At 42.0% G+C, this 23191-nt stretch overlaps 1 protein-coding gene across 6 annotated transcripts in view; it reads right to left on the bottom strand.

Moving 5' to 3' along the window:
• Positions 1–6234: 6234 nt before the first annotated feature.
• TRABD (TraB domain containing) overlaps positions 6235–23191 on the bottom strand; it is a 39329-nt gene continuing 22372 nt past the window's right edge. For 5 of the 6 annotated variants that reach the window (XM_075024945.1, XM_075024944.1, XM_075024946.1 and 2 more), the window contains 5 exons: positions 19985–20095; positions 18471–18610; positions 16021–16193; positions 13673–13784; positions 6235–10710 (listed from right to left, as the gene is read on the bottom strand). In XM_075024945.1, coding sequence (XP_074881046.1) covers positions 10533–10710; positions 13673–13784; positions 16021–16193; positions 18471–18610; positions 19985–20095 — 714 coding nt within the window. In that variant the 3' untranslated portion in view covers positions 6235–10532. Of the gene's footprint in view, positions 10711–13237; positions 13576–13672; positions 13785–16020; positions 16194–18470; positions 18611–19984; positions 20096–23191 lie in introns of those variants that run through there. The other variant, XM_075024948.1, reaches the window with a different exon arrangement.

Raw genomic sequence — 23191 nt, 5'->3', positions numbered from 1 at the left:
GTGCCAGTCTAAAAGTAAAACAGAAACAAGGGTAGTAAATGAAGAGTATAAGGTGGTTCTAGCCGGAGACCCCCTCTTCCTGTCCCAGTACCCATACGGTACCGAAGCACAGAAGGGTCATGAGGAGGCTCAGGGGGTGCAATGAAGGCTGAATAGATTGGGATTTAAAAATCCCTATTTTCACAATTTCTGTGGAAGCCCAGCAGTATGGAGCATGTGGATGGTGGAAACCCCTTGCAACCTTAGGGGCTGGACTAGATGATCTTTAAAGGTCCCTTCCAACCCAAACCATTCTGTGATTCTGTGGACTGGAAATCCATGTTGAGTTACGCCTTTGACCCCTGGGAGTGGGCGCCACTTGAACAGTGGCAAATTGATTCCGTGGGGCCCTTGAAGAGGTTGAAGGAGGGTTTGTATCAGTTTGTGTTTGTTGACATTGGTAGAACAGCAAGATGGACAGAGGCAGCGGCAGTGTGTGAGGGTACTGCTAACGCTGAGGTTTGGTTGTTATGTGAAGTATTGAAGGGATGTAGTCCTCCAATCTTAACGGATTCAGATAAAGGAAGCCACTTGACAGATACACCAGTCCAGAAGTTCCTGGAAGGGGTAGGGGTGCATCAGTTAACTCGCATTTCCTACCATCTGCAGTCTGCCAGGGTAGTGGAGAGAGCTAATAGGTCCATCAAGGTGAGAGGCAGAAGGTAGTTGCTGAAGAAAGAGGACTGAGCTGGAGTACTTCTGCTTGTGTGCTGGGCCTTGGGAACAAGGAGCGTGCCAGGTGCCTTGCTGCAGCCCTTACGCGCTGGTCTGTGGCCCTGTCCCACAGAGGGATGTCGTCTGTGGCAATGTCAGTAAAGAGCCGTGCGCCTCTGATACTGATTCAATCCTGGAGCAGGGTTCAGTCAGCAGAAGGCATGGGCCCATGCTGCTCTCCGGCGTCGCACAGCTGAGGAGCAGCATGCCACTATAAAGCAATGTGAAAATCAACCCCCACTGGGAAGTGTGGTCCCATCCACAACCCAGGTACAAAGGGAAAGGCCCAGAGGAAATGTAGGGGTGATTGTGGCTCATGGGTTGGGAAACACAGAACTAACTGGAAACAAAGAAGGGGCGGTTTCATGGGTAGATGGGGCCCACTGCCAGGAAATTAAAAAGAATGTTTCTGGTCTAATATGGAAGTAAGATTGGTCTTCAGGATCAAACGTGGCTGTGGGATGGATCACAGGTGTGGACCACAGAGAGCCTCACAAAGACCCATCTTTGAGGTGCTCATCATTGTGTTAAGACAGCATCAGGAATATTGTTAAAGCATTGCAGGTCCTGTTCAGTGTGTTCTGCTGGCTTCTAGGTGTAAGAGTGATAGTTTGGATGTGGAACATTACCACTGCTGTTAATATTTTTATTTACTTCAAGAAAGATGTCAAAGGAGTTTTAATACGAGGCCTGGCAATGATGAGGATGACCTCAGATGTTTGGTTTCCCAGTAATAAGCATTTGTTAATAGTCCTTCCAGAGAATTAACTTGACCTTACCTGTAAGAGAGCATGGACTGGACAAAAAGATGGAACTAATAAATTAGATACTCAGCTTGGATCCCAATATGGGTCAGCCACAGAAAAGTTGCATGGGATACAAATGGTACCTTTGCAACCAGTGTAGTAACAGGGGGATGCAGTTGTATCACCTGACAATGCTCTTAATTGTTCAGATTGTGCGGATTTAGTTTTGGCTGCTGAGCGTGTCCAAAACTAAAATCACACCATCCACAAACCCTGTAGGACACTGTCCATATTAATCCTGTAAGATGGGGAAAGAGATGGGGAATTGATGTGTGAGGCATGAACTATTCTAGAATACATCTGGTGTGACCTGTGTGTACGTGGGTTGTGCCTCTCTTATGATTGCAAAATCTCCATCCTTGGAGATAATCAAAAGCTATCCGGAGACAGTCCTGGGCAACTGGCTCTAGGTGACCCTGCTTGAGCAGGGGGTTGGACCAGATGCTCTCAAGAGGTCCCTTCCAACCTCAACCATTCTGTGATTCGTTCTATGAAAATGGCAGCAATTTTGAATCATATACAAGGTAAATGGGTAACAAACTTCAGACTGTTGTTTGATGCAACAGCAACGATAACTACCTGGGATAACCAAATATGGCATGTGGTGAAAGCAACTGCCAAGTTAAAAAACCAAACCAACAAGCTATAAGGGATTAAATTCAATAATACCTCTATCTATTGTACTCAAGCTCAATTGTTAGCTGTTAGAACTGCTTTTATGGGTGGATTAACTCTGTTCTCATGGATAGTACAACAAAGAGATCCCATATTACAAGGGAAGTTTCACCAACTGCTGTTGCAAATGGACATCTAAATGAAACATATGTACTGGTTTTGTACAACCGGTTGTGGACCAGAGGAGGATATGGTCACACATCAGTGGAGCAAGTCAGCGTGGGAGCACCAGTGCTGGTTGGTAACAGTGCAGGCTGTGTATGCATCACCTCACCTGTACTGGGAGAGTGGGAGGATAACATGACCTCTGTGGCTCCAGGAGAAGACCAAAGATGCAGCATTACATCCGTTGGTGGTGTACATTCACTTGCTTGTTCTCAAAAGCAGGGGTTTGTTCCTGAACGAGGGACTAATGACATCTGTGTGGGAGCTGAGAGGCCTTGCTGGGATGAGGCGTTCAGGCACCGTGACAGCATACAGAAGGTTGCCGAGAAACCGGAGAACAGACAAGTTGCAAGCCTGAGGACCACCTTAACAAGTAATGAACTGTCGGAACCAGAGACTGAAATTGTGAACTGTACATCATTGGTATGACATATCCATGGGTTGGTTTCCAAAAACTACTACGATGCAGCACTTAATGCACTTAAACCTGTACTTGTTATTAGTTATGATAGAAGTAATGGCATTCTTTATATATGCTTTGCTTGTTTCAAAAGGAAAGAGTGTGCTCATGTGCCAGGTTGAACACCTGATGTGCATTGCTAGCCTAACAGTTGTGGTGGCTTCCAGCCGGAAGGGATTGAGCTGACGAGCACCCAGAGTGGTCTGAATGTCCTCGGAGGAGGTCAGGCAGACCAGAGGGTGGCTTGTGAGCGAGAGGTCCCGCTGGAGCGTGCAGCCCCACAAGAGCCAAGGCCCCAGCAGTGCTGGCAGAAGGGTGACAAACATGTGCCTCTGCTGCTGCTCTCTGGTATGTAAACTGCCAGATAAGGTCCTGCTAGTGCTTGGGCAGCTTGCACAGGGATCAAGGCTAAGATGGAATAGTTGTATCTAGTAATTGCAGGAGGTAAACTAAACCCAGTGGGACAACTGTGGGGGAGTCGTGGGGAGCCAGGCTGCCTGCAGCGGGTATCCCTGCCAGTAACACCATGTAAGGCTGTGACTGCCTGGGTAACGGCGTCAGAAATACCACAGTTAGGTATGGCTGTAGCAAAACCAGGAGGAAGGAGGAGGAAGTAATTGGGGGCAGGTTGTTTATCTGGGAGGGATTTGGGTGGAGGAGAGGAGGTGGCAAAAAGGTGGGCCCTGATGCCAAAGAATGAGGTATGAAGTCCACCAAAGAAGACCAGAGGGCTCCTGCTGATGGTGGGAGTGTGGATGCCTACAACCAGTAGCACAATTGACCTGCACACTCAAGCCCTGGGAAGCTGGAAGGCATTGCCTGGGATAACCCACTGGACTTGCTCCATCAGGTCTCTGGCTGTATGTCATGGCATGGGGGGACAAACCTGCACCTTGGGACTTAAAAAACTGTCATTGAGGGTTGGCCACATGTGAGGCTTGTTAGATCTGAGATTCAGAGGTTGTAACTTCATAGCTGTGCCTTATGGTTTGCATACATATATGACTTGATCAGTGGTACAGTACTTAGGTTACTGATTATTTTTTCTGTTTTGCTAGTTTCCTCATAGTCTGTTCACCAGTCAATAAACAGTGTGCCTCAGTTACGTCTTGGGTAACTGGTCTGAAGAGGGGAGTCAGAGCTGTGGTCCACACTGTGGGAGTGCTGCCTGCCATGAGCCTTCCTCTAACATGCCTGGGCATCCCAGAGAGCACGTGTAGGACAGGATCTGACCACCACCTGCCCAGGAACAGCATTATTGGCCTGCCTGTGCACAGTCAGAGAAAAGTAGGAATCCATGTATGTAGTGGCCAGGCAGAAATTCCTGGTAACTGCAATGAACCATCAAGGCTACTGTGGGTTCCCCAAGTCTTCCTGCTCTGCCCCAAGTTAAAGAGGGGCACCAAGAGCCTGCCAGGGTGGTCATGGTAGATGTGGTTTGGGGTGAGAAGCCCACAGAGTCTGCAGGTGCCTTAGAAGAGCAGCAATCCCTCAACACAACAAACAATATGTTACATTTTAAAAGAATGAGAGTAAAGGTCTGCTGAGGCTGGGTCTTACATGATAGGCAAATTAAGTCTATCCTTGAAATATTACAAATGAAGCAATCTACACTAATTTGAATTGTTTTAAAACCATGACTCTTACAAAAGAGTAAAATTAAGGTGTAATAAGGGTGTTCTCTAACAGTGTAATTCTGTATTTTCCATAAAGTACCCTAGAAGCAACATAATCATGCTTTTTGGCAGATACTTAATTTTTTTTAAGTGAAGGTTAGTATGTTATTGTTGATTCATCAAGAATCTGCCTCTCAAGCATCAATACCATCACAAGAAGGAGAAATGGGTATATACTACAAGTCAGTAATTATTCAGGATGCTCCTATTTTTGTGTTGTTTCAGTTAATACCAGGTACCACATCGGTGAGTCAAACCAAACGTCTCCAAGGTATGCACTTACCTTCTTTGAAGAACAGCCTCAGGGTCTGGTAGACACCTCCACTTCAAAGCAGACACACCAGGTAAACCATCTGCAGTCGGTAGATGGCACTAAGTTATTACTATTGTATTTTCCAGCTAAATCAGAAGGCAAAAATAGAACTGCAACATTGGGTCTTGGCTCCAAAGAACTTGGGCAAGAGACACCACAGAGATGGAAGCAGGGAGGGGAGAGGCAGGGAGGTGGAGAGAAGATGCTCACTGGCAGCTGGTGCACCCCTGGAAACCTGCTGCACTGGCTCAAAGGCGAAGCACGGAGCTGTCCTGCCAGCCTTGGCCGCACACAGCTCCAGGGAGTGCACAACCAGTACTCCAGCTGGCCCAGGAGATGGCAGGTGTGCAGTTCAGTTGCTGCAGAGATACGGTGCGTTAATAACCACCACGCTCTAATCCAAATGTCACTCTTAATTACTCTGCCCAGTTTGTGAATCACCTCTGTAGCCAAAAGCAGGGACATTTTACCACTGAAAGAACGTCACTTGGTTTGGAGGAGACACAACATTTTTCAAGCATATAACAGAGCTTGCTTTATTTTTTTAAAGTCTGAGTCTTTCCACTTTCCCTCATGCATTGGTCTTGATGTATCAGCACCAAGTATCTTGGATAAGGCAAGTGTGAAAGCGGTAGCATGCATCTTTTCCCTGCCTCAAACGATCACCACTAGAGCTTTGCTGTACAGTACTGAATGAACCAACAGATGAAACATCAGACAAGCAGAAGCGAGTGTTTCTTTGTGTTCTGACACCGCTGCCCCTACTGCAGAGCTACCTGAGAAGGAGCCAGGTGGCAGGGACCCGAAGGTGGAAAAGAGCACTCATGCCCCCTGTTGCTGCCCTTTTCCCTACACCAGGAGTGAGGATGAAGTGAGCCCCATCTTTGCTGCTGTTGCCTCCCTGGAGTAGAAAGCTTCATTTACTCCCCATTGGTTAGACTGCAGAAGGCAAGTGACAAGGGAGCAGATAAGACAAGCCCCTGCCAGGCTCTTCAGCTACGACCTGCTGAACAGGACAGCTGCTCCAGCTATTCCATGTTCTCCTACACATACAAATGGACACAAAAGACCTGCTGCTGTAGGGACATGTGCAGCAGTTGTATTTTTTTCACCTGAACAGTCAGTAGACTGATTTCAGCTTTCTATCTTTGGAGCCACTTGTGTCCAGTGGTTGATGTCTTTCATGCACATTTCCACAGCCAAGTGAAAGGGCTCAGCACCACGCTGAAGTCTGTATATCAGTCAGAGCCAGAAAAGTGACCCTTCTCCTGCAAATACTTAACCCCCTCCCCCCAATCTTGGGAAAAAAAAAAATCAATCTCAAAACACTCAAGTCTAAAATTAAAGTTTATTTCAGTTTTAGAAAGAAACAGGAAAATACGTACATGAGTATCTTAGTTACACAAGTGACAAATGTGTTGTTTCTTTTCCATGTGTAGTTCCCACTACTGCCTGGCACTTTGAGATAACTTGATGTATTTTTCAGTGCCTTTTAGACGTTTTACAATACACGCACAGAAAAACAGCTTCCAATGGAAATCTGGGCAATATTAATCCACCTCAAAAATAATTTTTTAATTTGGTTCAGTATTTGGTATAGAAAAGATATATCAAACATGACCTAGGCCAGCAGTATGCATGTAACGCTGGTGAACAATACACTCTGCGAACAGGCAGCTGCCTTCCGTGTGCAGGTGTGCAAACTGAGGCTGCCTGACTGAGCACTGCTTGATAGCTCACGTGCTGTGCAGCATGTCATCTGCCAGTCCCACGGATGGTATTTGACTACAGTATGTAAAACTTTTTTTCTTCCACCTAAATGGCTTACCCAGCACTCCTTTGCAGATGCCGCTCCAAGTGCAACTGAAGGGAAGTTTGCCTGATCAAGGAAAACAGGACTGCACTTTGCTTCACACACATACAATCAAAAAGTATGGAGCACTGATTGACAAAGTGTACAATCAGCAGACTATCTGTATGGAATATAGCTTATCATATACACTTACTTTCAGTATGAATATAGGGTCTTTTTATTATTAGCTTTTTTTTAAAAAAAGTAATGGTCACATTGATTTAGCTAGCTCAGTTTGAAAGATTAAACTCTTTGCCACTAATTCAATATCTTTTCCACTCAAAGGGTATTTACTTCCCATGCAGCGGCCAGCACTGTAAGCACAAGTGACTGTGCCAGTGTCTGAGCACTTCGCTGGACTGGGACTAAGGCCAACAGCTCCTTGCACAACTGAGCACTGGAGAGACATTAAAAGAAAAGCAACAACAACAACAACAACAACAAGTCAACTCACCATGCCTAACTCTGGACTTTGAATTTAGGTACTCAGGTTGAGAAGTCAGTCTCCCTGCATGTTTAGTAGGGCAGAGAAACTCATTCTTTCTTCTCTTAACCAATTACATATGGTAGGTTGAGAAACCAGTTTCCCTACTTCAACATTACACTCAGATGCCCCTCAGTGGGAGGTATTTACTCCAACTGACATTCAGAAAAATGTGTTAGATGGTGAAATTATCACGTACTAGGTCTAGATAACCAGTGTTTGTTCTCAATAAAAATATTGATTAATAAGGAAAACAAATGCCTTCAACAGAAATGGTGGTTAAAATATTTTATTTTTTATATCATAGAACATACTGCTGTTTACTTTAAATCACTTTAAAGGCACACATTGTTAAAAATACTTCAAATTTACATCACATGTACAAATGCATAAAACAGATGTACATGTCACCAAAAAAATACAATATGGCTTCATAAGGTTGAGGCGGGGCTGGGACAATTCAACATAAATTTTACAGGATGCTGTTAACACTGAAAAGACTGACTAGAACAGAAAAGAATGGACCTAAAACACTGATTATGTTACATAAACAGTACAACACATTGAATATACAACATTGAGCATTTGTGTATGGATTCATAGGACTGTTAGTTCTGCAAATTCATCAGGCTTTCCAGCGCCACTGAGTAAACAGTGCATGCATATGATCTGCCAGTCTGCAACAGTGGGAAGATAAATTGCAAATTCTCCGTCCACAAACAGGCTCCTTGAAGAATCTGCTGATATGTTTCATTAAAAAAAAAGAGTGAAACAGTAGGCGTAAGGTATTAACTGGAGAGGATAACTGAATAATGAACGGACAACTTACAGGGTAATCACTTCTGGCTAAAAAGCATAAAACATTAAGTCTGCAAGAATGCTCCATGACAATCATTTAGCATTAGTCCCACCCAAGTTTAAGGCTCATATCTAAAATTTACCTTAGATTTGTTTTCCTTTGTGTAAAATTACCTGAGCACAGATATCAAAGATCTACAGAGCTTTTAAAATATCTGCAGATACCTTAAAAAATCTGTAGATAACTTAAAGCAAAACATCAATATATTGAATTCTACCAGCTAAAAATTCTCAAAAAAACAATGAACAAAACAATATTTTGGTATGTCAGTAAAGCCAGGAGAAGAATGAGCTTAAGCTTTTGTTTTCATCTTTAAAAAATGTACATAAAATGTAATAGAATTATTAAAATAGGACTGCTTAATTGTAAACAATACATTAAACCTTTAAAAAAAATCAGGAATCAAAATTCAGGCAGTCACTCTAGTCTTCTATAAATTGTTTACAAATGCTGCTTTTCTTCTTGCTAGAGATGGCTGGTGGTTTCTTAAGCACTGATAGATGGAAAATAAAAGGACCCGCCTCCACTATATTCTATATTATCATTTACACTTTGTGTCCTAGAAGTGTGAATTGCTGCCATTCTCATTTGCTAAGGTTTATTCCCTGCACAACTGTAAGGCCCAGATCCAGAAAAGCACCTAGCATCATCTTAAGAGCTCTGCAGGATCGGGTTAGTTTTAATAGGTTTAAAGATAAACATGCACTTAAATGATTTGCTGCACTGGAACTCATAAAATTTTCAAAGTGCAAGGCAGAAAAGCATCAGGTTGCATGGACAGACCAGCTCCCAGTAAAGTCAATGCCATCACAGAGAGGAGCATTAGACCCTTAATTTCATATAAAAAGCTTGAAAGAGACAACACTGCACAGAAGATACATGTACATACTTTCAGCAAACAATAGACTATGGGACAATTTCCAACACAAGGCTTTGGAAATACACCCTACTAGAAGCGGTTTGTTGATTTTATTGAACCAACTGAAAACAACAAAGAAACACAAAACACATCACCTTTTCTTCCTCCTGCCTCACACACTGGTTCCTATCTTTCATTCCCAGAAGAAATCAATACAGATAAAAACTTCACTTTAAGCAATGAGCAATGGTGTATGAGCCTGAGGAGCAAATGGGACTCTTCCATTCAAATACATCAGGTTAAAACTTTGATATGACAGTTACAGTTACTTGTATTGTTGAACTGGGACTAGCTGATGGCAGAGGGCACTTTACAATCATTGACAATCCGGTATAAAGGGTACCAAAAAAATTCCTATGAAATATGAACCTAGGATTAGAAAAAAAAAATAGACTGATGATGGATGGCTGTCCTGGATAATTAAGAAAGAAAATCACAGCAGTTTGAAGTACCCATAATTCTATGTATAAATAGCAGGTAATCCAAATAAAATGCTACAGCTATTTTGAAAAACTAAACTGAACACTGCTTTTCTATTAAATAGATTAAAATATTCATCCACTGAGAAATCACATTGATAAATAAAATATTTTCATGTATCAAAAATGAGGGCCAGGTGCTATCAATTCCAGACTTCTTGTCCCAATAATGAAAGGTCTGAGAAACAAAAGTAAATTGTATGAGAAACAAAAGGAAATTGTACAGTAGTTCTAGTCTCTTAAATTTACAATACTGAATCCAGCAGGATTTGGCTAAATAATACAGTTTAAATAAGCTAATCTAAAGGAACAGAGTGTCCTGTAAACATCTGACACAAACCACATTGCATTCTGATGGTGTGGCTATACCTTCTCTATGCAGGAGAAAGACAATTCAACTGGTGGTGGTAACAAGGGACGCAATCTAAAGGCAACGTTCCTGTTCTTCAGTAAGGCTTGTAAAAAATTTGAGCAGTGTACGTATGACAGCCTGTACAATTCTGAAATTTTTGGAAAGCTCTTAAGTTTAAAAAAAGCCTAAATGTTTTAAGTATAAAACACACATTGAGAAGATGTCCTTCTAAATTACATGTAAAAGTGTCTGGCACCAGAAATGACCACTAGGTATTCTTATACCCAAGGGAAAAAAGCAAAGAATCACTCAAGACAAGCATCCCTGAACTTCGGAGCAGATGCAGCCAATTAGGTTACTTTGTGTTGTTCTGTTCCTCTGGAAAAGAATTAATGAACATACACTCTTTAAGCTGTCTGTACTACATCATCAGTAATATATATTATATATACAGTATGCGTATATATAATATATATATTTGTGTACATATTTCTTTTACCTCAATCTGGAATCACGTGGTTTCATGCAACACACTTACCAGGAATCAAACCTATTCATTAGATCATAGCTGGTGTAACTTTAGTATCAAATCTTTTATTATACAGCAACTCGGCATTGCTCAGCATCAATCATCTCTGACTAGAATCCTCAGCTCGCTCTTCTTTCAGTCCAGTTCACATTTGTTGCCTCTATCACCCTTTTTCAGCCACCTTCTTCACATAGTGCCTCCACTTGATGTTCAATGCTGAGACCTTATTTCTGTCAGCTTCTGAAGATAGCTCTGTGCTGCTGGCATCGAGAGAATAAACTGAACCGTCCTTTGACCTATTCGGTAGCAGCCATATCCCATCAGTCCAAAAACTGTTGCTTTTATGACAAATTTGAAAATCTTACTTGACGCTGATGGAGGAGGCACACTGAAGCAAAAGATATAAAACAATGTTAACACCTGCGTAGCTGGAAAGAACAGGCACCTTCCAATCAAAACAAGGATCTTTTCTCCCCTTCCCCCTTATAGTGCAGGAGACTTCCTGGTAACAGATGTGTCAGGAATGAACAGTGTATTCTTTCATGTTCAAGGGCTACATCCAAATTAAATAGTAACAACAATAATAAATAATAAAGCTTTTTCCACTTATGTATGACGCCACTCTTAATGCCTATGGACCTTGACTTGCCCATCACCCTATCAAAGTAACTAAGACAACATCAAGACTTCTTGAAGAATACTAGAAGTTAATGTTGTTTATCAAACTGTTTATAATGTTACTATGCATATCTCTGCAGAGACAAAAGTCAGAAGACAGACAGGACACAGCCTAAGTGCAACGCCTGTACAGTCAACTCGCTGTCATTCAGGGTAATGGAGGAAAACAGAGCTTGGATATTCTGCATAAGGCGTGTCAGGACCTGGTCAGGTTTGTGCAGCCAGAAGGAGCAAGTCTGGAGCCAGGCTGGCCCCTGTGCAGATTCAGAAGGGTGTTTCAGAAGGGTGTTTCAGCAAGGTGTACCCCCTGGATGCCAGGCAGGCTTACCAGCCCAGCTACAGCTCCCAGCGTGCAGAAGCCAAGCCCCTGAGGCGTTCTTGGCCTCTGGAGCTCCACAGAGGACAGTGCAGACAAATCAGAGAGGCTTCGCACAAAGCTGTCCCCTGTCTGGCAGGTATTGCTGGCTTTGAGATCTTCACAGAGCCACTTGGAAGTCTCTGCACTGGCCACCTGGAAGCCGGAGGGTAAAGGACAACAGGCACACCAGGTCTACCCCTGCCTTCAAGCAGTCTTATTAACTTAGTGTACAAAGCAAGCTGTTAATATTACCTTCAAAATAAAGCTGGCTTTGAAAGCACAGTCACATGGATATGTAGCCCTGCACCTTCACTAACAGGCTCTGCATTACCTCAGCTGGCCCTGCACCCACAGCATGCCTACACTGCAACTCAGATAATCCTCTCACAGGGGATGGAGAGGTCTCTGCATGTTGTTTCAAAGAAGCCACAAATTCTCATTTATTTGTATCTAGAAAATGTTCCTAATGTATTCAGAAGCAATCAGTTACAGTAGTGCAAAAACATTATGGGCACACTCAAACCAGGTTAGATGCACTGAGATTAGGATACAACTAGACTGAGTTTAGGTCCATGTGCTCAAACTAGAGTGAAATTAGTACTGGTAAGATTTTGCATATTAAGGGAATATACAGGAAGAGTTTTAAAAAAGCATACACACCGAACAAAGAATGGGGTAAAGGCATCCCTTTACACCTTCTTACATGCTTCTCTATCCTTTCTCAATTCCAGTCCTCTGCACAGTTTAAAAAAATAAATTCATAACAATCTGAAGCAAATAGTAAGGTCTGCTCAAAGTCAGGTTCAATGCATGAACTTAAAAATTGGAAGTCTAAGAAATGTATATGCTTCTATCCAGACGATTTCCAGGATCACTTTGGAACTTGTAAAACCTAACTAAATACCTGTAAAAGTCTTAAAAACTTTTCACTTTAGAGAGGTGACAACCACTAACATGTACAAAAAACCCCTGTAACTCTGCTCTGCAACTGCAGTGCAACAGCATGAGGGCTAAAAAAAGTTTAAGGAGAAATGAGTCTCAAATATAGTAATCTTATGAACATCATTTGCTTCATATTATTTTAGAAAGTCAAATTAATGCAATATTAATGTCTTATGAAAGATATTGGTAACCATTCCCCTTAGTTATGGCACCAGCATGGTAAAGACAATCAAGCTGAAGAGCCTAAACTTTGTTGAAAAAGACCCTCTACATAAACTTGAAGACATGTAATCAGGCTTTCAGCTCTTCAGTTCTGCAATGTCAATGATGCAGCCAACACTAACCATACGGATTTGGGCAACCTCATTTTACAGTTATTTGCAAGGGTGCAGAGGAATACGGACATCTAGTTTGTGACTCCAGGAGAGGCTTAGCCTTGAAAAAGATTTATAAATGACTAGGCAGGGCTTCTTTACATTGCATTCTTGCATCCAGATACCAAAAATCTCTCTAAACCATATTTTAGTGCCTAAATACACTGTTTAGTTGGGGCACAGTCTTTTCTGTTTTTCAGAGCCTCTAAAGAGATGAGGTACATATATTATAAACACAGTAAACAGATGTGATAAGGTAAAGTGCCAATATTGGAAAGGCTCTATTATCCTAAGCCACTGCAGACCAGTACTACCAGGTTGTACTATAATCTCTCCTACAGTTCTAAAGTCCTGACCTTTGTGGCTTCATAGGATACACACAGTCTGAAGATTTTAGTTCTTCAATTCCTTCTTTTACAAAGCACTTACATCTATTTTAATAGCTACTTTGGAGCGAGAGTTCACCAGATACATGGCTTATATCAGCCCATATTTAGGTATATGCATTAAAACATGTTATTACTTAAATATATATCTACAGTTAAAAACAGGCTATGAACAACTGTGATAGTAAGCTTGCCAGAGCCAGCAGCGTCTTTACACAACAAAAGCTTTGAATCCAACAGTTTATATTTACCTAAGCTAGGCTGGAAGCCTGGTTTTGTTTTCACAATCTTCTACAGCCCTTGTTTGAATTCTTGTTTTAAAAGCCTTAAATGTGGATCAATGAATTTTCTTTCTAGACATGGGCACCTTCTCATCTCTCCTTCGCTTGATATCCAACTATTTACTTTTTTCCTTTGATATTTTCTTTTCCTTTGCTGTAAGCACAATCTGCAAGCACTGTACAGCAAGCAGTGAGCTGACAGGGCAGGGATGACAGTAGTGATGTTTCTTCAAGCTGGGACAACCAAAAAAACCACCCCAACAAACCAATTATTGCTGTCTTTTAGCAAGAGCAGCTGTTACGTCAACACGTAGGAAAGGAAGACTGTTACCTCATTATTTCCTGGATGTTTAAGTCAGAGTTCCAGTTCTTTTCAATTCCAGGTACATGACCCATCCCAACAACACCAACTACAACAGCTGGGATATATTTTCTAGGTTCAGCTTGAAAGAGAGATGGAGAAAAAGGAACACATCAGTAAACCAACTAATTTCAAGCTATAAATAAACAGGTAATGTGTAAGATGACAAAATGGAATTTTCCAAGAGGTAGGGACTCTTCTACCAGATATTAAAACTGTTACATACTAAAAGTTAATACTCATCTCACCTACTGCCTCCTATGTTGAAAGTCTAAAGAAAATTAGCATGGTTTCTGGATTTTCAGGAAACGTTTGTTTCGGTGAACAGACCTGGCCAGGGTTCATACTCCAGCCTCAGGGTGAGAGGCTCAGCAGATGCAAGCTAAATTAATTTCTTTCCTTCCCTGTGTGAGTCATGTTTCTGTACTGCTTATCAGGAACAGCCTTGGTCTTTGCTGTCTCCTGAACAGAGAGCTTTCTCCACCACTTTGGACAGTGGCAGCTGGCACACATCCAAACTGTGACAAGACCTGGCCTAGCAAGCAGAATGAACAATCAGAGAACAGCACTTGAGACCATGCCTGCCCCTGTTAAGTTTACTGTTACAGACCTGGCCTCAGCAGGTAACAGCAAAACCCATCCCATTCGTGTGCAGCACCTAGCCAGTCATCATTAGACCACTGCAACATGTGCCAGCTCCCACCCTCACCTCCTATCTACCATCCAAATTCCACAACACCCAGTGGAAGTTAAAATGTTGTTCCTAGAAGTTTTGGGATTACCTCTCCCCCAGTGAAAAAATAGCACCACGCCACGATAATAATAATTCACAGAAAACTTTCTAAGTGATAGTAATCAGGCTGCTTTCCTATGGGGAAAATCATACATAAATATAATAAATAAATATAAAATGTAAGTTCCACTGCCTTGCTATAAATATCCACCCTTGGTTTTTCCAGAAATAAGTAAAAAAATTTGAAAAGCAGGTCCCCCCAAAATGAAACAAAACTGTATTGAAAACTCTAGAACTATTATACACTTTTTCAAAATTGTTTCTTTGGCCTTGCCTACAATAGCAAACAGTTTGGACAATGGTAACGATGCCCTATTTCTGCTCATTTGAATTGTGGGGTTTTGTATTTTACTATGAATCTTAAGTATATGATTTGCCTTTTTTTTTTTTCCTCCCCTTTTTTCATTTTGCCTCTCATGAGCATGAATGCATAGAACAGATTGTATGTCTGTAATATAAACGCACAGCTTCTAAACAAAACCGTCTCTGGTACTGTCTCTTGTTAACTAAGAGACTGAGACACATGACTATTAGTCAGGTAGTCCCTCACATTCTTGTCTTTTATGGTCCCACCTTCCAAGTCCTTCATAATGCATATAAACCCCTTCCAGTTTCACAGGCATTCACTAAACCAGTGATGCAGAAACTGAGCATTTAAGAAGGTAGGTGTAAGGGGGAGGGCGAGAGCAGGGAATTACTAAACAATTCCTTTTGTGGCTCATGACCCAGCCAGGACCAACAATAAAACTAAATTTTCAGCCTGCTCTTTAGACCAAGTAACTGTATGCACCTGTGCCTCTCCCAGTCATATCAACTGAGCTAACAGGTAACACTATGTTTGGACAAACTTTAAGGAGGCAGCATTGAGGTAATATTAGGCAAGGGATGTACAAGAACACAAGTGCAATTCCCTTGCTATTTTTTCAATCACAAGACAGTGCCAGAGGTCTGCACTCAAGTGATTACAAACAGTATCTTAAGACAGCAAATAAGAGGTAACCCATACCTCAGTATGCTTATATATAGGAAGGGCATGCAGATCACATACAGCAGCAAAGTACTTCCAAAGGCTAGAGAAATGCAGTTATACTGTATGCTTATACCTTCCTGAAACATGAAGTCACACGTTTCAAGCAAGAAAAGTTTCTGAGCAGCTAGTGATGACAATGAATTTGTTAAGGTAACAAGATGGAAGTGAGATAGGCAACATAAGACTGTCCTGTGCTGTAATACCAGATGCTTGCCTTTTGAAAAAGTTGTCAGGCTAATTAGTATTTTCCAGTTTTAAACAGGACAATGAGAAAGGAATCATAATTGGAGTCTACTGCTCTACAAAAATTCTTTACTTCTATAGGTGGTTGCAACAGAGGAGTAATATCCCTGTTTAATTTTTTAAGCACTGTAATCTTATGTGACATGTGGCACACATGAACAGAACATCCCAGAGTTCCTGAGAAGAACTGAACCTTGGACTAGTACACAAAGAACACCTTGCTGGTTATGATATCTGCTTTAAAACAATTACTTTCTGAAGCTCGAGGTAGTTCTATCTGTTTTGCTGCTTGCTTCAGCATGTAGGTCAAGTAAATATCTCGTTCCGAGACAATCGTTCGATGAAGATCAGGAAATTCTCCGATCATTTCTGCCATCATCTGCTCCAGTAAATCCTTCTGTTTGCACTTCTCCACATCATCTTTACTGAAAGAAAGGTAAGTTTTCTCAGTATCTGTTATGCTTTTAAAGCCCAATACAGACAAACCAATGAATAAAAACAATTGGGTATTATACACATTCTTCACATAAACCCACACACTTCAGTTCTCCTCCCCCAGTTCCCTTCAGAAGCAAAACAAACTCCCTAAACCTGTAAAACTGGGTACCTAACAATGCCTCTACAGTAAGGGAAAGGGAAAAAAGAAAGGTCACTTGCCTTAAGGCAGTGCTAGTGGATTTTCACCCTTCCTAGTTTGAAAGCTGACAACTCAACTGAGAAAAAAAGCACTAGAGCTTCAAAGGAAATAGTTTTTGTGGTGCCCCACTTTCAGTGTACATTAGTAAGCTTAGAAGAGGCAACACAGAGCGCTCCCAAGGAAGCAGATCTGATCACTGAACACACGGAGGCTCTATTTAAGGAACAAAAAAAGCACACCATAAGGCAGTCTGAGGCGATGGAGAGTTCTGCAGGTTCCTAGTGTCAATCACAGGTCTTCAACAGGGAAGTCAAAGTTATAAATAAATTATCTGAACAGAAGAATAGGAAATGGGCTGGAAATAAATAAAAACTGCAGGAGTAAATGTAATGAGCTTTTATTTTTTTTTATAGATTCTGTTAACCTTCTGTTTGCACCCACAGCTGTGGTACAGTCATAGTTTGTGGCAACAGAATCATCTGTTTTTGCATCACTGTCTACTGACAAATGATACCAAACGTGCTTTCTTTATTTTCCAAGATCAAAAGGACACTACAAATGTCAACAGGGACAACTGAAAGAAGAAATGCATTGCTAGCTTTCAACAGATCACAGAAAAACTATCAGACTGACACAAGTTTGATGCTGAATTATTACTCCATTTTCTGTAGAATCTCATGTTGACGGCTGGGTGCACAATATCCCCCTCCCCCAACAACTTCCCAATTATAAACATCTTTCCTTTTCAGCCCCTACCCACATGTTACTTTTCAAAATCAATGTAGCAAATAAATCAATTGTATGACAACTGAGATGCCATGTCCAAGCTTCAGTGGGAAGCTAGTGTGCATATACTGTAATTCTCTTAATACTGTAGTTGAAAACCAAAATGTTCTTAGGATGGATAAAAGAATGGGAGAAGTTGCAGAGAAATATATCCTCCAATGCCCTCCAAAAGCCTGCAAATAGTTTCATGCTGGTATTAGACCAGTAAGTAAGAAAACTTACTTTGCACATGAACTGTAGTTAATGCATTGAAAGAGGGTCAAACTCATTTTACAGATCAATGTAACAGCAAGTATTTACAGGAAAGGAAAATTAAGTAAATGCTAAAACTGGAAAACGGAAGGTCTGATTGACCAGACTACAGTTTGAACCCTGGCCCAATTTTAAAAGCCTGGAAAAAATGCCACAGATCACTTCATGAGCTGTGCAGAGCTCTGGTCATAGGGTACGAGAGCAGCACTGAGATTCAGGGACCATGTGCACAGGGAACCGATTTCTGGCAAGCCTCCCACCACTGTGAGTCTCACAGGAGCAGACTGAATTTAGAAGGACAGCTGTGCATGTGTTCTCATCCAGTTCAAGCAAGTTATCGCACACCTACTCCTGAAGAAAGGAAGCACAGGGATGTCTCTGAAGGGCAGGGGAAAACAAATGGAGCAAGAGAATAGCTGTCTGAGAAATATTACTGTAAGGCAAAAGATCCTAACAATGTCCCTGTATAAAGGCAATAGTCATTAAAAGTCCACATGTTGTCCACAGACTTCAAACATTTTCTGTTGTTCCAAAAATCTGCTCAGACAGCAGATTCAGTTCTCAAGCTGCCCTGATCCAGATGTGACAGCACAGCAGGCCCACATCCTTTGGAAATCTTAAGGAGGTACAAATTAGCATACCAAGGCCCTACTCTATTCTATTTATAATATCCACACACAGTAGTGGGAAAAATTTTATTTTTTTATTTTTTTATTATTATGCTGAAAATAAAGTTTTTTCTTAAGTACACTAGGAATTTTCCAGCACCGAATCTCTCATTTCACCTGGAAGTAATGTATCAAAAGACAATTAAAGGAAGAGCTGGAATACGATCAGAAAGCCAGCTTTCTTTTCAAAAATATGGATTATTGCAGGGTAGTTTGTATATTTATCCTTCTCACCAACTTCAAGTTTCACTGCATCAGGATGGGTACTGAGGACTTCCAGCTTGTACTAAAGTCAAACTGAAGAATTGAACAATTCACCCGATATTCACCCGATAAACACGTGGCAAGCTTATTCATACCTGATTGGGTCAGATAAGAAGCAAAGGCCCCAGGCAAGCTTGACTTTTTGCCAGAAAGAAAGTGCAGCAATTGCTCTCTTAAATGTAACAGGGATGGGTCGGTCTCCAAGATGGAATTTACAGAAAGGTACTTTACTGGCCTGAAAGAGAAGATACAAATCGCGAGTCAACATTTCATACTGCAGCACAGTACATCCTTATTAAGAGAAAATTTGTTTTATTGTGTTATATAAGGCATCTTAAAAGAGAGCAAGTAGTGTCATACTTCAACATTAAAAAAATATTTTGGCTTTGCAGTAAATAAAATTTCCAAAATACTACTTCATAAAGGAATACATCAGCTACAAGATGCAGTAGGTATTACATTAAAAACATTAAGTTGTAATGCTACACTCTTTAGGTTACTATTACCAAAGCAGAAAGCTTCTGTTTATGAATACTTAAGGTGAACAGATGGGCCTCAATATCTATCCGGTTCTGAATAAAGTCGAGGGTGAAACATCTGTGGTCATTTTGCTTTTACCGAGGATTTGTCAGGATCACTAACCTATCAGTTTATCATATTAAAATATATTCAAGAAGGACCTTATGAAACAAGAACTGATGCCAGATACCACATGACAATGTGAGGTGAGACTCTGCTGTAGCTTAGACTGACAAATTTCAGCACAGTACAGAATTTCTAGAAAATTCCTATGCATATACATTTAAAAATTTCAAACAACTACTTTAGAACAGAACAAAGCTAATATATATTTTTTTCTTTCCCACTTAAAATGTTTCACTCTGGTCTGGAATGCTCAGGAAAATAAGCCTTGAAACAGTTTTCTTTTTATTAAGGTTAAATACACCAAATTATTCCAGATTCTTTAACAGCTACATTATCTCAGATTTCCTTACTACATTCTGCAAGGTCGATACATATACTGAAAACAGTGTCTCAGTATTTCCAGACAAAAACAAGAGTAGCTGTGATACACAGTAGAAGTTCAGCTACTATTTACTTCCCAGTATCACAGCTGGCAGTAGTACAAAAGGGAGTGTTAAAAGACCAGATAGGACTAACAGACTAGTCAGATATTTCACTTCCCCAACCAAACTTTCTAGATGAATGTGTTAGATCTCATTAATGCTTTAGAGTTGGTTTTCACAGCCTGAAACCCTGACACCACCAACAGTGGGACCAGGATCCATATCCAGAATCCAAAAACAATTGTTTAACAGGAACAAAATAAATAATTAATGAAATGAAAACAAATGCCATCAGAAATATCAGGAAAAACTCTTATCATTTGAAGCCTTTTTGGACTTGCTTTCATGCCACTTATGGCTACAAACCTCTGTACTTTTGAGTACACTTTGAAGCCGAAGATGATTCTTACTACTTCATAGGCTTCAGCACAAGTATGGCCAGAGTGCTCTTTTCTAGTCACTAACAACTGGTTTAATTTAGTTCGACTCTGGGAGCAAAAGGCCAGTATTTTGACCTCAGAAAAACCATTTCAAGTTCGCACCTCTTTGAAAGCCTCCCTGAATTCTCCTCCTGGGGCCATTCCCAGCTGTTCTGTGATGTGAGCAGAAACCTTCAGAAGCAGCATTTGCATCAATCCAGACATGACTCCATTCTGGTGGAAAAGGGAGAAAAACATTAAAAAAAAAAAAAGAAAAAAGAAAATCAACAAGCTGTGTGGATTTCGAAGAAGAATGTACTGTTCACAGTAAAAAAATAAAAAAACATTAATTATCTTAGTGAAGCAGCAGAACTGAAGCTACCTTTTGGAGCCAATTCACTGATCAATACAGCTCTTATTTCAGCTTGTATCGGTTGTGAAGTAGCTTTTCACTTCAATGTATGGCCAAAGTATTCTCCCTTTCACCAAAAATATATGACAGACTTAAGAAAGGAGGGCAGCCAGACTTACTCCCATCTGTATTTACTCCACCTGCTGGAAGAATGCTTCTGAATAACTGAATGGTAAAACAGCTTATACTATGCGTTTAATTTTTCTTGATCTAGTTACAGAAAAAAAAAGGACCACAAGAGTATATTCCATTCAATGTGCAGTGAACATCATGTTATAGAGATACTGAAAGGGAAATAGCTAGTGGTCTAATCATAGACACTTCCACAGTCCTGGGAAACACTAGGCTGAGGACTGGTTGGGTTAACAGACACAGAAACACAGAGAATCTACTGTTGTGCAAGAAATTGCAGTGCATGACTTCAGCACATCAGACCTTAGAAAAGGCCTCACAGTCCCGAGTACAACTCACTCCCACAAGCAGACTGAAGGGCCCTCCTTGCAGACTTACTACTTTTTGAACAGAGACCTAAAATCAAGGCTGCTCTTAAAAAAAATAATAAATTCTCCTATATATACTTATGCAAAATTTCCCTTCCCTATACTTTTACAGTAAGAATGAAAAAACACCTCAAACAAATCCTTTCAGAGCTGTTCCTTCTGTCCAGCTCTGGCTGTTCTCAACCAGTTATTTTTATGACTAAGACTCAGTGGCTGAATGTTACCTGTCCCCAGGTGTAACCTGTACCTTGATTACACATCTCCTCCCATTTAGCATCAGTTCATACCACTACCAAAAAGCGCATTACCCCTTCCCTCGACAAAGGTTAATTTCCTGCCATATCACCAGCTTCATGCAACTGAAGATGAGGTTACACGGGATAGCTTGAGTTAATATAACAGCTTGAAGTTACCAGAGGAAGGTCCTGGTCTCCATTCCTTGCTCCCAGGACCATGCTCAAATGACCCACCCTGTGCCAGATCCGATGCTTGTGTGACCTCTCCAAAGGCTGTCGGCAGTTTCTGCAGTTAGGTGAACTCAAGAGTCACTGAGGATCAGAACTGGCAAAAGAGAGGGGCTATTTTCAAAGCCAAGTGATTATCTGCTTTATCATGCTATAAACTAGCAAGCATGGCAGAAAGACAGGGCACTGGGCTCCTGGGGAGAGATGAGGCAGAGGGCAGTGAGAAAAAAGGTTTTTGGCATCTCTGAGATCCAGTTCAAAAGCCTGGGGGACAAGGGTTTCCAGAAGTTCAGAAAAGATGCCCACAAAGAAAAGAAAACTAGGATAATGCAGCCTGAGGTTTTTGCTGGCTCATCTCCCCTCCAGGATTGATGTATTTGAAGTTGCATTTTTACATCATGACAGAAATATTCATCCCTAGAGGGCTTTAAACTAAAGTTTCCGGGGGAGGGGAACCTCAATCCATCCCACTGCTACCAGTTTGATGCCAGTGCCAGCAATAGATGCCCAGAGGCTGGAGAGGGATCACAGGTCAGCAGGAGAGCGCCTGAAGAGCAGCACAAAGGGATTCCAGCCAGCAAGTCAGCTTCATCAGGGGCCCGACTTAAATGCCTCTGTGCAAATGCAAGTAGCATGGGGAATCAACAAGAGGAGTTAGAGACGTGCACACGCCTGCAGGGCTACGATCTTATTGGCATCGCAGAGACATGGTGGGATGGCTCCTATGACTGGAGTGTTGGAATGGAAGGATACAGGCTCTTTAGGAAGGACAGGCAGGGGAGATGAGGAGGGCATGTCACCTTCTATGTCAATGACCAGTTGGAGTGCATGGAGCTCCGCCTGGGGATGGATGAGGAGCTGACCAAGAGCTTATGGGTCAGGACTAAAGGGAGAGCAGCGTCAGGTGACATTATAGTGGGGGTCTGCTACAGGCCACCCGGCCAGGACGACTGAGCAGATGAGGCCCTCTATAGACAGAGAGTATCAGCCTCACAAGACCTGGTTCTCATGGGGGACTTCAACCACCCCGATATCTGTTGGAAGGAAAGTATGGCAGGGCATAAGCAATCCAGGAGGTTCCTGGAATGTGTGGATGACAACTTCCTTCTTCAAGTGACAGAGGAGCCAATGAGGAAAGCTGCTATGCTGGACCTTGTTCTCTCCAACAAGGAGGGGCTGGTGGCTAATGTGAAGCTGAAGGGCAGCCTTGGCTGCAGTGACCACAAAATGGTGGAGTTCAAGATCCTTAGGGCAGTGAGGAAGGCGCACAGCAAGAGACATCCTTGTCTCTAAATTGGAGAGGCATGGATTTGACAGATGGACCACTCGGTGGATAAGGAATTGGCTGGATGGCCGCACTCAAAGAGTTTGCAGTCAACGGCTTGATGTCCAAATGTCGATGTCGAGACCAGTGACAAGTGGCATTCCTCAGGGGTTGGTATTGGGACTGGCACCGTTTCTTTGTCGGTGACATGGACAGTGGGATTGAGTGCACCCTCAGCAAGTCTGCCAACCACACCAAGCTGTGTGGTGCAGTCGACACACTGGAGGGAAGGGATGCCATCCAGAGGGACCATGACAGGCTTGAGAGGTGAGCCCATGTGAACCTCATGAAGTTCAACAAGGCCAAGTGCAAGGTCCTGCACATGGGTCAGGGCAATCCCAAGCACAAATACAGGCTGGGCGATGAGTGGATTGAGAGCAACCCAGCAGAGAAGGACTTGGGGGTATTAGTGCATGAAAAACTGAGTATAAGCCAGCAATGTGCGCTCGCAGCCCAGAAAGCCAATCATATCCTGGTCTGCATCAAAAGAAGCATGGCCAGCAGGTCCAAGGAGGTGATTCTGCCCCTCTACTCTGCTCTCATGAGACCCCACCTGGAGTGCTGCATTCAGCTCTGGGGCCTCCAACATAAGAAAGACAGGATGAAGATGATCAGGGGGCTGGAGCATCT

Source organism: Buteo buteo, chromosome 4 (assembly GCF_964188355.1).
Source record: "Buteo buteo chromosome 4, bButBut1.hap1.1, whole genome shotgun sequence".
Classification (NCBI taxonomy): domain Eukaryota; kingdom Metazoa; phylum Chordata; class Aves; order Accipitriformes; family Accipitridae; genus Buteo; species Buteo buteo.
Note: the sequence above shows the minus strand (reverse complement) of the source record. Positions and strands in the feature narration are given on the sequence as shown.